This window comes from Carlito syrichta, unplaced genomic scaffold (assembly GCF_000164805.1).
Source record: "Carlito syrichta isolate Samal-C Ts95f unplaced genomic scaffold, Tarsius_syrichta-2.0.1 Scaffold274072, whole genome shotgun sequence".
NCBI lineage: Eukaryota > Metazoa > Chordata > Mammalia > Primates > Tarsiidae > Carlito > Carlito syrichta.
In genome coordinates, this window is record NW_007218168.1 from 489,780 (window position 1) to 503,433 (window position 13,654).

Below are 13,654 nucleotides of genomic sequence, written 5' to 3' on the forward strand. Positions count from 1 at the left end.
TTCTGTGAGAGGTCACTCAGTATTATAGACTCTAGTTCCATCCAGGTTGCAGCGAAATTCATGATTTTGTTCTTTTTTATGGCTGCGTAGTATTCCATCGTGTATATGTACCACATTTTTTTAATCCAGTCCTCTTTTGATGGGCAGCATGGTTGTTTCCAGGTTCTTGCTATTGTGAACAATGCTGCGATAAACATACGTGTGCAGGTATCTTTTTTATAGAGTGATTTGTGTTCTTCAGGGTATATTCCCAGTAGGGGGATTGCAGGATCATATGGAAGGTCAGTTTTTAGAGCTTTCAGGAATCGCCACACTGCTTTCCACAGAGGTTGCACTAGTTTACACTCCCACCAACAGTGTAGAAGTGTTCCCTTTTCACCACACCCTCTCCAGCAGCTGTTATTTTTTGAGTTGTTGATAATTGCCATTCTGACTGGAGTTAGGTGGTATCTCAGTGTGGTTTTGATTTGCATCTCCCTGATGATTAGTGAGGTTGAGCATTTCTTCATGTGTTTGTTGGCTTCTCGAATGTCTTCTTTTGTGAAGTGTCTGTTCATATCTTTTGCCCATTTTATAATGGAGTTGTTCGTTTTCTTCTTTTCAGTACGCTTCAGTTCCTTGTAGATCCAGGATGTTAAGCCTTTATCAGACCTAGAGTTGGCAAAGACTTTTTCCCAGTCTGTAGGCTGTCTCCCTGCTCTCTTGATGGTTTCTTTGGCTTTGCAGAAGTTTGTCAGTTTAATAAGGTCCCATTTGTCTATCTTCTCTCTTAAGTCCTGTGGGTTTTGGGTTTTGTACAGGAATCGGATGCATCCCTGTTTTTAATGGTGAGTTATATAATTATTTCATTATATATTACAATGTAATTAAAATAGACATAAATATTATGTGCTTGAATCATTCAGAAACTATCTCTCTTCCACCCATCTGTAGGAAAATTGGCTTCCATGAAACTGGTCCCTGATGCCAAAAAAATTGGAGGCTATTGTACTAGGGTGTGAATGCACAGAAAATACGGTACCTCTAGGCCTGGTCTGATGAAATCTCCTGAGGGCCAGACTCCATTGCTCACTCTCTTTTCTGACATCATCCCTATGTTGGGAATCTAGAACAGAGTGAGTCCCAGAGAGTGGAAGAGCCCCTGGTGGAGAAGGCCTGGATCTTAAGTCACCTATCGGATGTGAACCACCCAGAAAAGACACTTTGCCAGTGTCACCCTACTGAATAACATATGAGATTATTATTAACATGATCATTTCAGAAATATCTTTTGCACGCATGGTTGACATTTTGCTTCTTATAAATAACAAATGAATTTTGTCTTCAAGCAACTCACAATGGTATCCATTTCCTATAACAGGAACTTCATAATTATTATACATGTGTTTATATGGCTTTGGCTTTTTAATTTTTAAAGTAGGTACCCAGTACTAAGAATGTTCTCATCAAAAACGTTGAGTCTTTTTTCTTTTTAAGTGTTCAACAAAGTTTATTTAGAAAGTAAATGAGAGAGAGAGAGAGAAAGAGAGAGAGAGAGAGAGAGAGAGAAAGAGAGAGAGAGAGAGGAGATTCACTTCCCCAAGGTAGGGAGGGGAGGGAGTCAAAGCTAAGAAAACACGACTTGGCCAGTGCTTAACAAAAATACAGCTTAACTTGTGTCTTTATGATATAAACTGATGTAGAACCAAGTCTCTAAAATCTTGGCTATGCATCTGATTTTTTGAGTAACAGTGTTATGCTAATGTTAATAAAAAATAAACAAATTTCTCTTTCATACTGCATTTTTATTAGAGGTATAATTTACATACAGTAAAATTCTTTTTAGTACTCAGTTTTATGAGTTTTGAATAATGTATGCAATCATGTAAACACCACCACCATGAATACATAAGAATATTTCATATCCCCAAATACACCCTTGTGCCACTTTATAGACAATCTGTTCTTTTGGACTTTATCCAATGGTAACCACTGATTAGATTTCTGTCTCTGTATATTTGTCTATTGCAATGTATTATATATATGGAATTATATAGCATATAGGCTTTTGAGTCTGGTTGCTTTCCCATTTGATAATGCATTTGAGATACACCCATGATGGTTCATGTTACAGTAGTCATTTCTTTTTTTAGTGCTGAGTAACATTCAGTAGGATAGATGGACAGTGTGTAAATTTGTTATTTTAAAGTATATTTGCGGCCGGGCTTGGTGGCTCAGCCTGTAATCCCAGCACTTTGGGAGGCCGAAGTGAGTGGATTGCCTGAGCCCGTGGGGTTCGAGACCTGCCTGGACGACTTGACGAGACCTCATCTCTACAACAAATCAAAAATTAGCCGGGCATCGTAGCGCGCGCCTGTAGTTCCAGCTACTTGGAAGGTTGAGCAGGAAGGATCGCTGGAGCCCAGCAGGTCGAGGCTGCGGTGGCCGGGAGCGGCCACTGCACTCCAGTCTGGGTGACAGAGTGAGACTCCAACTCAAAAAAAAAAAAAAAAAAGGTAAATAAATAAAGTATATTTGGATTGTTTCAAGATTTGGTAATTATGATCAAAACTATTGTAAACATTCAAGTACAGATTTTTGAGTGAATATAAGCTTTTATTTCAAATGGGCAAAATAAAATTTTACATAAGAGTTGAATGACTGGGTTATGGCAAGAGCTTGTTTATGATCATAAAAAAGTGCAAACTTTTTAAATGTGGTTGTACCATTTGCATCAGTAATATATTTGTACTTTTAACTGAAAAATAAGAATTATATATACTTATAAGATACAATGTTATTTTTAGATATCAGCATGCATTGTGGTATGACTAAATCAAGGTAATTAACACATTAATCACCCTATATACTTCATTTTTGTGGTGATAACATTTAAAATTTATTCCCTAACAATTTTTAAATATATAATACATTGTTATTAACTATAGCCATCGTACTGCAAACTAGATCTTAAAAATTATTTCCCCCGTTCAACTACATTTTCTCATCGTTTCATCAGTATCTCCCCATTTCTTCCACCCCTCACTCACAAGCTTCTGGTTACCACCTTTCTATTCTCTGTTATGAGTTCAACTATTTTAGATTCCACAAATAAATGAGTTTATGCATTATTTGGCTTTCTGGATTGGTTTATTTCACTTTCTGTAAAGTCTTCGGTTCATTTATACGGAAAAAAATGACAGAATTTCCTTCTTTAAGACTGAGTAGTATTCCATTATGTATATATGCCACATTTTCTTTATCCATTTATTTTTTGATGAACACTTAGGTTTCTTTCATATCTTGGACATCGTGAAAGGACTACAATAAACACGGGAGTTCAGATGTCTCCCATCTGTTTACTTACTTATTTCAATTTATTTTTATGTGTATCCAGAAGTGGGATTTTAAAACTCATGTATAGGTATTAGATTTTGTCAATTTTTATTCTGCATATATTGAGATATAATTATGCAATTTTTCAAGTTTGTGCATGTGATAGATTAATTTTTGAATGTTGAGCCAGACTTGCATATTGGGATAAATTTCATTTGACCATGGTATATAAATATTTTCATTCATTGTCAGATTCAATATGCTAATGTTTTGCTAAGGATTTTTGCATCTTTATGAAAGATATTGGTGTATAGATTTTGTGTTTGTGTGTAATGTGTTTGTCTGTCCTTTTTTGGTATTAGGGCGCTGCTGTTCTCATAGAATGAGGTAGAAAGAATTCTTTCTACTTATGTCTTCTGAAAAAGATTATAGAAAATTGGTATAATTTATTGATTAAATGTTTGGTAGAATTCACCAGTGACTACAACTATGGTTGGTGCTCTCTGTTTTAAAAGGTTATTAGTTATTCATTATGAGTACAATTTACTTAATAGATATGGGCCCATTCATACTGTTTATTTCTTTTTGTGTGGGTTTTGCCAGGTGGTATCTTTTAAGGAGTTGATCCATTTCATCAAGGTTATTACATCTGTGGGCACAGAATTGCTTGAAGCATTCTTTGACTATCTTTTTAATGTCATTGACTCTGTATTGATGTCTCATTTTTCAACTCTGATATTAGTAATTTGTCTCCTCTATTCTTTTTCTTGTTAACTTGGTTAGAGATTAGCAATTATATTGGTCTTCTCAATGAACCAGTTTTTGGTTTTATTGTAATTTTTTTTTTAGCTTCAATTTCATTGATTTCACTCAAATTTTAATTATTTATTTTCTTCTGCTTAGCTTGAATTTAATTTGCTTTTCCTTTTCTAGTTTATTAAGGTGGAACCTTAATCAATTATTTTGAACCTTCTTTATTGCATGCCATGCTGTACATTTCCCTTGAAGTACTGCTTTTACTGCCTTCCACAGATTTTAATAGTTGTGTTATTTTTATTTAGTTAAATGTATTTTTAATTTCTTTCCAGATTCCTTTGATCCATACATTATTTAGATCATGTTGTTTCATTTTTTCTTTTCATATGATTTTCGTATCACTTATGCATTATTATTCCATTTTAGCATTACTATTAGATTATTTTAATAATAATTTTTAGTTGTTTCTCTAGTGTTTACAAAATGCATATTTAATTAACCTGAATACATTTTTTATGTGTATCATATAACCTTCAAATAGTGTACTATCATTTGTTTCCTTCCATTTTAGGCCACTGTGATACATTTTACATATACATAAGCAATAAATACAAAGTACATCATTATTATTTTTGCATCAGACATTCAATTATCTTGTAGAATGCTAAACATTCTAAAAATACATTTTATGATAACCTTCAACTTTATCATATCCAGGATTTTTCTTCGTGTGTGTGTGTGTGTGTGTGTGTGTGTGTGTGTGTGTGTGTGAAAACAGATTCAATTTCCTATCTGGTATAGTATTTCTTTTTCCTGGAGACCTGCCATTAGTAGTTCTTTTCATCTAGGTCTGTTGGAAATGTGTTTATTCAGTTTTTGTTGTATGAACAAGAATTTATTTTTCCTTTAGTCTCAAAAGATAATTTTTTTCCTTATATAGAAGTATTAGTTGATAGTATTTCTCTATCTCAGGGCTTTAAAGATTTACTCTATTGTCCTCTGGCTAGCATAGTTTCTAAAAAAAGTCTACTTTGATTTGGATCTTTGTTCTTCTGTATATGATATATCTTTTTTTTCCTCAAGTGTCTTCAAGATTTCACTTTACTTTTGGCCTTCTGACACTTTGGCTATTATTTTTATAGGTGTTGGTTTGTTTGTTTTTAGTTTTAATGTTTGGTTGAGCTTTTCAGATTTGTGTTTCAATTTTTTCATTATTTTTTCTCAGCCATCATCTCTTTAAATATTCATTTTTTCCTTCTCTCAATTTTCAGTCTGGGGTTTTCATTTATATGTATGTTATATTATTTGATATCATCCATAATCCTTATAAGAAATTTAAAAATTGTTTTTCTTTTTTTGCTTTGTGCTTCAGTTTTATTAGTTTGTATTGATGCATTTTTAGACTCAGCTCTGTTGAATCTACTCATGAACATTCTTCATTTCTGTTACTGTGCTTTTAATTTCTAGCATTCCCATTTTATTCTTTTGCACAATTTTCAATTCCTTGTTGAAATTCTTTACATATTTGCAGGTTGTTTATCGTCTCCACTAGATCATTTAATTGATTAGAGTTATTTTAAACCACTCTGTGACAGTGCTTTTGTACAAGTCATATCTGATTTTTGTTCTGTTAATTGATTTTCCAGTGACAATGCTTTTTTCCTTGTTTTTCTCTGATCTTTATTTTGGCTGATACTGATAAATTGTGTCTCATACTCTGAGATGAATAGTATAAGGTTTTGTAATGGTCATGTTTTTTCTATTCTATAATTTCTTTATGTGAGGGGCAAGAGAATCAATGCAGTAGTGGGGAGTGCTAAGTTTGAGTTTTGTTGTTATATAGTTTTTCACAGTGCACCAATAAATCTAAATTTCTTTAGCTTTACTTTCACTTGGGGTTTGATGTTCAGTTGTTGAAAGACTTTCCTAGCATTTTTGTTCCACTCTCAGCTTTAATTTCTTCCTCTAAAGTGTTAAGTTCTTCTTCTTCACTTCCATGGTAAACTGCTATTATTTGTTATTCAATTCTTGATAGTCTGCTGGTAGATGTTGAGCATTTATTCTATGTTCCATCTATCTATTCTGGTTCTATTTCAATTGTAGGAATATCCTTTGTCCCTGTGTATCAGGGTTGGAGTTTTTTCAGTGATCCTGCTTCATCCCCTGCTTTAGGAGATGGTTCATGGCCTGAACACAGAATGATTTTCTATCCCACAGAAACTAAAAGGATAGAAAGTTTTTTTCCTCCATTTTTCTTTATCTTTATCTGGATAAAAAGGTTTCCCCTTCTTGTTCCAGCCCATTAATGCATTTGCTCAATAAGGAAAACAGACTTGGTAGGAGACAGGATTTTTTTTTCTTCCTACAGTAGGTATTGCTGTCTTCTCCTAGACCTACAAAATGAAGGAAGCTTTTCCCCTGGTTTTCCAACCTTCTTCAATCATTCTCATGAGGACTGTTTGAAGTCTCGTGTGTAAATCTTGAGTTATATATGAACTCCTCTTATCTGCAGTTGTTGCCGTTCTATACTCACAAAACCCCCACTCAGCCTTTAGCAGTTTGGTAAAGCAATTCTTACATGACTATACGGTGGCCCCATTTTACTCTCAGGATCTGAGATATGGCAGAATTCACTTTCCCTGTTTTCCCTTTCTGAAAGAAGTCTATCTTTCCTGAGATTTTGCACTTATAGGTTTTCCTGAAATTTAAACTTCAGTTCTTTAATGTGGTCAGCAATAGTTATGATTTTGTAGATTATCTGACCTTTTCCTGCTTTATAATATAAGCAATGTTTCTTCTCATTTTATACCATTCATTCAGACTCTAGAAAAAGCTCAATTACTTTTTAAAGTCTGTTTTTAACAAAGTATTAAATGGGAAAATATGTGGCAATTTTTTAGATTACTTCTCACAGCCATGGTATTTTTCTTACATGCCTCAGAGAAAATATCAAGACAATTCTTTCAATTCTATGGCAGTTTAGAAACTGGGGGAAAGAATTAGAAAAATATTTATTTTTTATTTCTTAGAATATTACAGAACCTTTGTCAAAGTCACCCAGTGCTGTAATATCAGAAGCCTTTGTAACATGATGGAATGAATTAACAGACAGCCAGATGGGTATTGGATTGGGTAAGTATAGTAGATTTAGTAATCAATTAAGGGATATTAGGGGAATAGATGAGTTAGCATGTGGATGATAACATGCACCAGTAAGTGGAGGAGCAAGTGAGCAAATGAATAAGTGAGTATTGAGGTGGTGATAGACAATTACATAAATGAGTGGGTTAGTAGTAGATGGTGGTGCTGAGTAATTACTAGGTATTTGACTTGGTAGATGAATGATTAATGGATAAATGATTCACTTAAAAAGTGTTCGAGGCATAAAGAATAGGTCAGAGAATGGCAATATGACTTCCTTCTTTCATAATCACATCAAACTTCTTCATAGATATTCACATTTAAAGAGGAAAGTTAACCATTCTGTAGTAAAGATTTTGGCTGCCCTTTTTACTTTCTCTCCTTTTTTGTCTCTCTAGATTATAAGATTCTCTCTCTATATCTTATTTGGAGTCATATCAATTAAAATCTTAAAATACAGAATTCTGATGCTATTATTATTGGAACTTATAGCATAACAAAAATATACTCAGGAGTCCATCAACATTTGCAATAGGCAGAGATACTCTTGCAGAAGACATTGGGGTTTGACGCACAACTCTCTTGTCACAGATGGAGAGGCATCTAGAGCCAAAGATGAGAATTGGCTTGATTCACCAGGCATGGATGCAGGCTCATATACTGCTAACTAGAACAGTGGTTTTAAAAAGTTAAAGTCAGATTTAGGCTATGGAGAACATCTGAAAACTTCACAAAGCTGGCTTCCATGTCTGTTTAGAATAACATAAGGTTTCAGTGGAGTTTTGGAAGGTGGAGAGGAGTTGAGAAGAACTGCATTCCACAGGGAAAGGAAGGGCAGCATGGAGACCCTACCCTGGAGAACTGGAAGCGGTGACAATTAACATGCTAATACATGAAGCCCTTAAGGGAAATCTGTTGTACCTCCTGTGTGATGTCAGCCACAAGTACACTTTGCCAGTCCATGGTTGAGCCAATTTGAAGGCACCTATGTACTTCCTCTAAGCTGTGACTCTCACCATCTAAACTAGTCTCGGGTGATTTCTGAGCCCTGGAGCACAATGGGTCTGGTATTCTTAGATTCCATTATCCATCACTTTGTTAGAGAGAATTCATTAAAGAAACAACTTAAATCTAGACAGAAGTACACAAGTCCCTTTTGTCAGGTGCTGATTACTGTGGGAGCTCTGAATAGAATCGAGCAGAGGACAGATGTAACCAGGTTTATAGAGGGGCAGTAACAGTACGGATGTGATTTGTTGTGGATTTTTGATCGGGGATATGATCCATGAATGGTGAAATCTTCTCACCCTAAACATTATAGTAAATGTAATAAAATAGTTTTGGTTTTCAGAAAGTGGAGCTTAGGTACATTTTCACTGGGCTTCTTAATTCCAAACTCGGATACTGGCAGAGAGAAAGAAAAAGTGTAAAACAGGGGCTGTAGAAAGAGAATGGTTATAAATTTTTAAAAAATACACATCAGATAAATTTTGCATCATTTTTGGGAAAGACACTTAACGGGTAACTCAGATCTATTAGACTTCTATTTAAATATTGATTGATATTCATGAACATGTAATAGGCATATTGCATTTTCAGGTATGTATATTACATTTCCAGATAAATTGTCAATTGTTTTAAAGTCTCTCACCTGAATTATTTCCCTAAGGGTATTCTGATTTTCCTTTCGATAATAGTAGTTTTAAATATAAGATGATTAAATAGATTGAGCAAATTCATACACCATCAGCATGTGAACAGGGACTACCACTGAGGTATCTTGACTTTCTTTTCAGGGCTGCTTAGTCTAGAATGTGCTGTAGAATTGCACTACGGACACTTTGTTGCAAAATAAAACCTTAGTATTAGATGTAAAGGGCAAGAGATGTAAAGAAGGTGAGAGTTTACAAATGAAACCATGATAAAATACATCCTCAAAAATGAATTGCAGGATTGCATTATATTTGAAAAACTGGATCTCAACAATTGAACTCAGATTATGTGGAAAGTCAGGAAGCAAATCAAAATAGGAAGTAGATAATAAGACCTTAAAGTCAAGAAAACTAATTGTCTTTTCAGAATATAAAATCATATTTGGGACATTTCCTACCCAGAGGTACTGGGGTTCTCTGTGTCCAAATATTTGGTTGATGGAAATACTCTTTCCCGTGATGAATGCATTCAGTGTAAACCACACCAAGTGTTCAGCCACAGGTCAGATGAATCTTCCTCTAAATAAAAGTGGCATTTCTAATGACAATTTTTGACTGTATAAAGTTATACTTCTAATTTATTTATACCACCATGAAGATTCCTTGCAAGAGTAAATTGAACATTTTTTAGCGTTGATCCATTGAATAGCAATGAAATGCAAATGTAAAAGGGAACTAATAAAAGAAAAATGTGAATAGAAGCATCTGAAAATATTTCTGTAGCACTGCAATTAATGGTCCTCTCTATGTGGCACAGAGTGAAATATTCTGTCAGTTTTTGGCTGATTATTTTCTGTTGGTCTGTTCTTTTAATCTTTTTTTTTTAATACTTCTCCCACAGTCTTATCATTTCTATTAGAGCTGGAATATGGGGAACACGTGGTAAAAAGCTCAAAAGTACTTTATGTGAAAAATCATATTTTTACTTAGGGTTGAACTCTTTCCTCTCAGGCATTCTGCAAAGTTATAAGAAGCTTGACCTGAATGAGTTTCCCATCTGGAAGATCAACTGTTGAGCATTTAAGTAAATTGTAACAGACTAGATGGGCGATGTCTGATTCAATAATTCTAACAACAACAAATATTAGCATAAATCACTATGTAAGAATTGCCATTAGTAATATGCTTAACTTGATTTACGTTTCAACTTTCCTGCTATTTCCTTAGACGAGGAGAGAAACAGGCAAGTTTAGAATAGTTGCTATCTCTGCTGGAAGGCAAGCCTCGATGTAGAGAGTTATAAAGAGTGGCACAAAGCTGATGGGCTCATAGAAGAAGGGTTAGAAGACAAACTCGGTGAAAGGGAAGCAGGAACATCTAAAGCCAAATTTTACCCACCCAATCCAGATAAAGAATATTCCTGGTTTTAACATCACGTAGCATGCAGTGCATTTTTCATTCTTCTTCTTTTTTGGATAACGTGTATTTTCATCTAAAGATGTTATTAGTTAGCAGTCAGATGAAAAATAGGAAAAGAAGCAGTGGGTAGAATAGGCTAAAAAATAATGTTTAATTTGTAACAGTTTAGATTCAATTTTTGCAATAAAAATAATTTTCCATGGAATCAATGGATAGATTTGTTTTATTTAGAAAAAGATTATGATAGATTGAAACTTAATTTTCAAATGAACTAATTTTGTCATGTAAAGAGTTGCATGACATTTAAAAACACTTAATTTTTTGGTCTGTTTTTTTGTCACAGAGAGAACATTTCAGTACTGATATTTGTTGTAACTAATAATTACTGGAGAAAGGAAGAAAGCACATGGAAAAGGTTTTATGCAGAGCTGAAAAAAGGTAATTTTTATATATGTATGCATTTGCTTCCTTGACAAATAAAAATTATGCATATATATAGTATGCATTTAAACATTCTCACTACAAAATAACAAGAATGTGTTGTAATGCATATGTTAATTTGCTCCACTTAGTCATTCCAATAAAGTTAATATCTTAACTGAGAATTTTGATCTTGCTCTTTGTTCCTCTTCCCTGACTTTTTCTGCAATTTTCATGTTATTTACATTAAAGCTCTCCAGTTTTCTACTTTTACATGGCCTAGTGTAAAGACACTGTATAAGCTGATATACTAGTTCACAGTAAGTTTAGGTACTTCATAGTATTCATGTTTCACGTAATATTATTTTATTGGTTTTTATTTTATTTTTGAGTTGGAACCTCACTCCATCACTCAAGCTGGAGTACAGTGGCATACTTACTATCACCCCAGGGTCGACCTGCTGGGCTCTGGAGATCATTCATCATCAACCCTCCATGTAGCCGGAACTATAGGTGCACGCTACCATAGCCAGTAATTTTTTTTTTAATTGTGGAGACAAGATCTCACCAGTTGATCAGGCTGGTTTCGAACCTGTGGGCTCAGGCAATCCACTCGCCTCCACTTCCCAAAGTGCTGGGATTATAGACTGAGCCACTGAGCCTGGCCTTGTTGCTTTAATTTTAAGTTTAAATTTGTGAAGGGGATGTGAGAGGAAAATCATGTTGGCAATTTTAACTATTTTAACAGAGGTCATGCTGCTACTAATACCCATATTACTACCAGTAACAGTTCAAAAAGTATTTTCCCCATATGTAATCCACATTTGAGGTTAAATATGCTTGTGAATTATTATTGTTCATATATATATATAGTAATCACTAAACCAGTATCATAAAGCTGCCTAATAAAATCAGGTATTAAACATAGTTCCTCTAATTCCAGATTTTTGTTATTGCTTATCATTTTACCTGCCGCTGTCATGTACCATTATCTCCTTGCCCTGGAATCTGAGGTAAGTTGGTAAAGATGAGGATCTCTTGATACTGTAGTGTACTGTCTCTAGGACCTACCAGACACCAAATTGTATCTCATAAAGCCAACAGACTGTCTCTATGATACAAAGTAAATTTACTTCACACTGGGGCAAGGCTATCACCTTGGCCATAAATGTACTGAGCTCCTTGCCTAAGAATTACTGACCTATATAGTATGTCAAAAAAAAATTATTCTTATGCTTTTTCATCAACTTCTAATTTTTTTCCAAATCTCTTTGTAGATTAATAATCCTCACATTTTTTGATGGATCCAGATAATCAGACGTGGATTAGTGAATTTATTCTCCTTGGCCTGTCCAGTGACTGGGACACTCAGGTCTCTCTCTTTGTCCTGTTCTTGGTCATGTACCTAGTGACCGTGCTGGGGAACTTCCTCATTATTCTTCTGATCAGACTAGATAGCCAACTCCACAGTCCCATGTATTTTTTTCTCACCAACCTCTCTCTTGTTGATGTCTCCTACGCCACAAGCATAGTACCTCAGCTACTGGTACATTTTCTTACAGAACATAAAGTCATCCCATTCCTGAGCTGTGCAGCCCAGCTATTTTTCTCCCTGGGTTTGGGGGGAGTTGAATTTGTTTTGCTAGCAATGATGGCCTATGACCGTTATGTGGCTGTGTGTGACCCCCTGAGATACTCTGCCATTATGCATGGAGGACTGTGTGCTAGGTTAGCCATCACATCCTGGGTCAGTGGCTCCATCAACTCCCTCATGCAGACTGCTATCACTTTTCAGCTGCCCATGTGCACTAACAAATATATTGATCATATATCCTGTGAAATCCTAGCCGTGATCAGGCTGGCTTGTGTGGACACTTCTTCCAATGAGGTCGCCATCATGGTCTCCAGCATTGTCCTTCTGATGACACCCTTCTGCCTGGTTCTTTTGTCCTACATCCAGATCATCTCCACCATCCTAAAGATCCAGTCCAGCGAGGGAAGGAGGAAAGCCTTCCAGACCTGTGCCTCTCACCTCACGGTGGTTGCCCTGTGCTATGGCGTGACAATTTTTACTTATATCCAGCCCCACTCAGGTCCTTCTATCCTTCAGGAGAAGTTGATCTCTGTGTTCTATGCCATTATTATGCCCATGCTGAACCCTGTGATTTACAGTCTAAGAAATAAGGAGGTGAAGGGAGCCTGGAAGAAACTATTAGGGAAATTCTCCTGGTTAACATTAAAACTGGCATCTTGATGACTCATGAGCATCACTTAGAGAAGAACTTTGCTTCAGTGTTCACTGTCCAGTTGAGACATGACAGGCATGAACTGCATTGCCCTAGGAAAGGGATGATGTAACTTGTACTGGGGATGTTGTTGGAGTCTGAGTGTTGAGCTGGGTGAGATGTAGGATGTGAGAGTATTTTTATGTCATGGCAGCATGATCAGTGGAGTTAGGTACACTTGCAATAGTATTTTCCACATTCCTTAATCTCTTCTCTTGTAGCCTTTCAATAATTGGAAAAAAATACTATTTGCTTTTGATTAGTCATCTTGTTTGTAAATCATGAACCTATTCATGGATCTCACTTTGGACCACTGGTTCTTATAATTTACATTTTGTAAAATCGTATGCAATTTCCATCGGAAACAAATGCATTTTAACACTTGCGGACTCACTTAAAATATTGTGTGGTATATGTAGCCACATGCAGTAGTTGTGTGAGTCAACATTTTGAGAAGAACATTGTTGTCAGGGCTAATTAAAATGTTTTTGTAGCCAGGCTCGGTGGCTCAGCCTGTAATCCCGTGCCTTTGGGAGGCTGACGTGAGTGGATTGCCTGAGCCTGTGGTTCGAGACCCACCTGGGCAACTTGGCGAGACCTCATCTCCGCAATAAATCAAAAAAAAAAAAAATTAGCCGGGCATGGTAGCTCGCGCCTTTAGTTCCA

The 13,654-nt window shown here is 35.5% G+C and overlaps 1 protein-coding gene across 1 annotated transcript; it reads left to right on the forward strand.

The window, feature by feature from the left end:
• The first annotated feature begins 12,003 nt into the window (after positions 1 to 12,003).
• Positions 12,004 to 12,957, forward strand: LOC103254258 (olfactory receptor 2F1). The gene has a single exon (XM_008052393.1). It carries the CDS (start codon positions 12,004 to 12,006, stop codon positions 12,955 to 12,957), a length of 954 nt encoding a protein of 317 aa, XP_008050584.1.
• Positions 12,958 to 13,654: the final 697 nt, after the last annotated feature.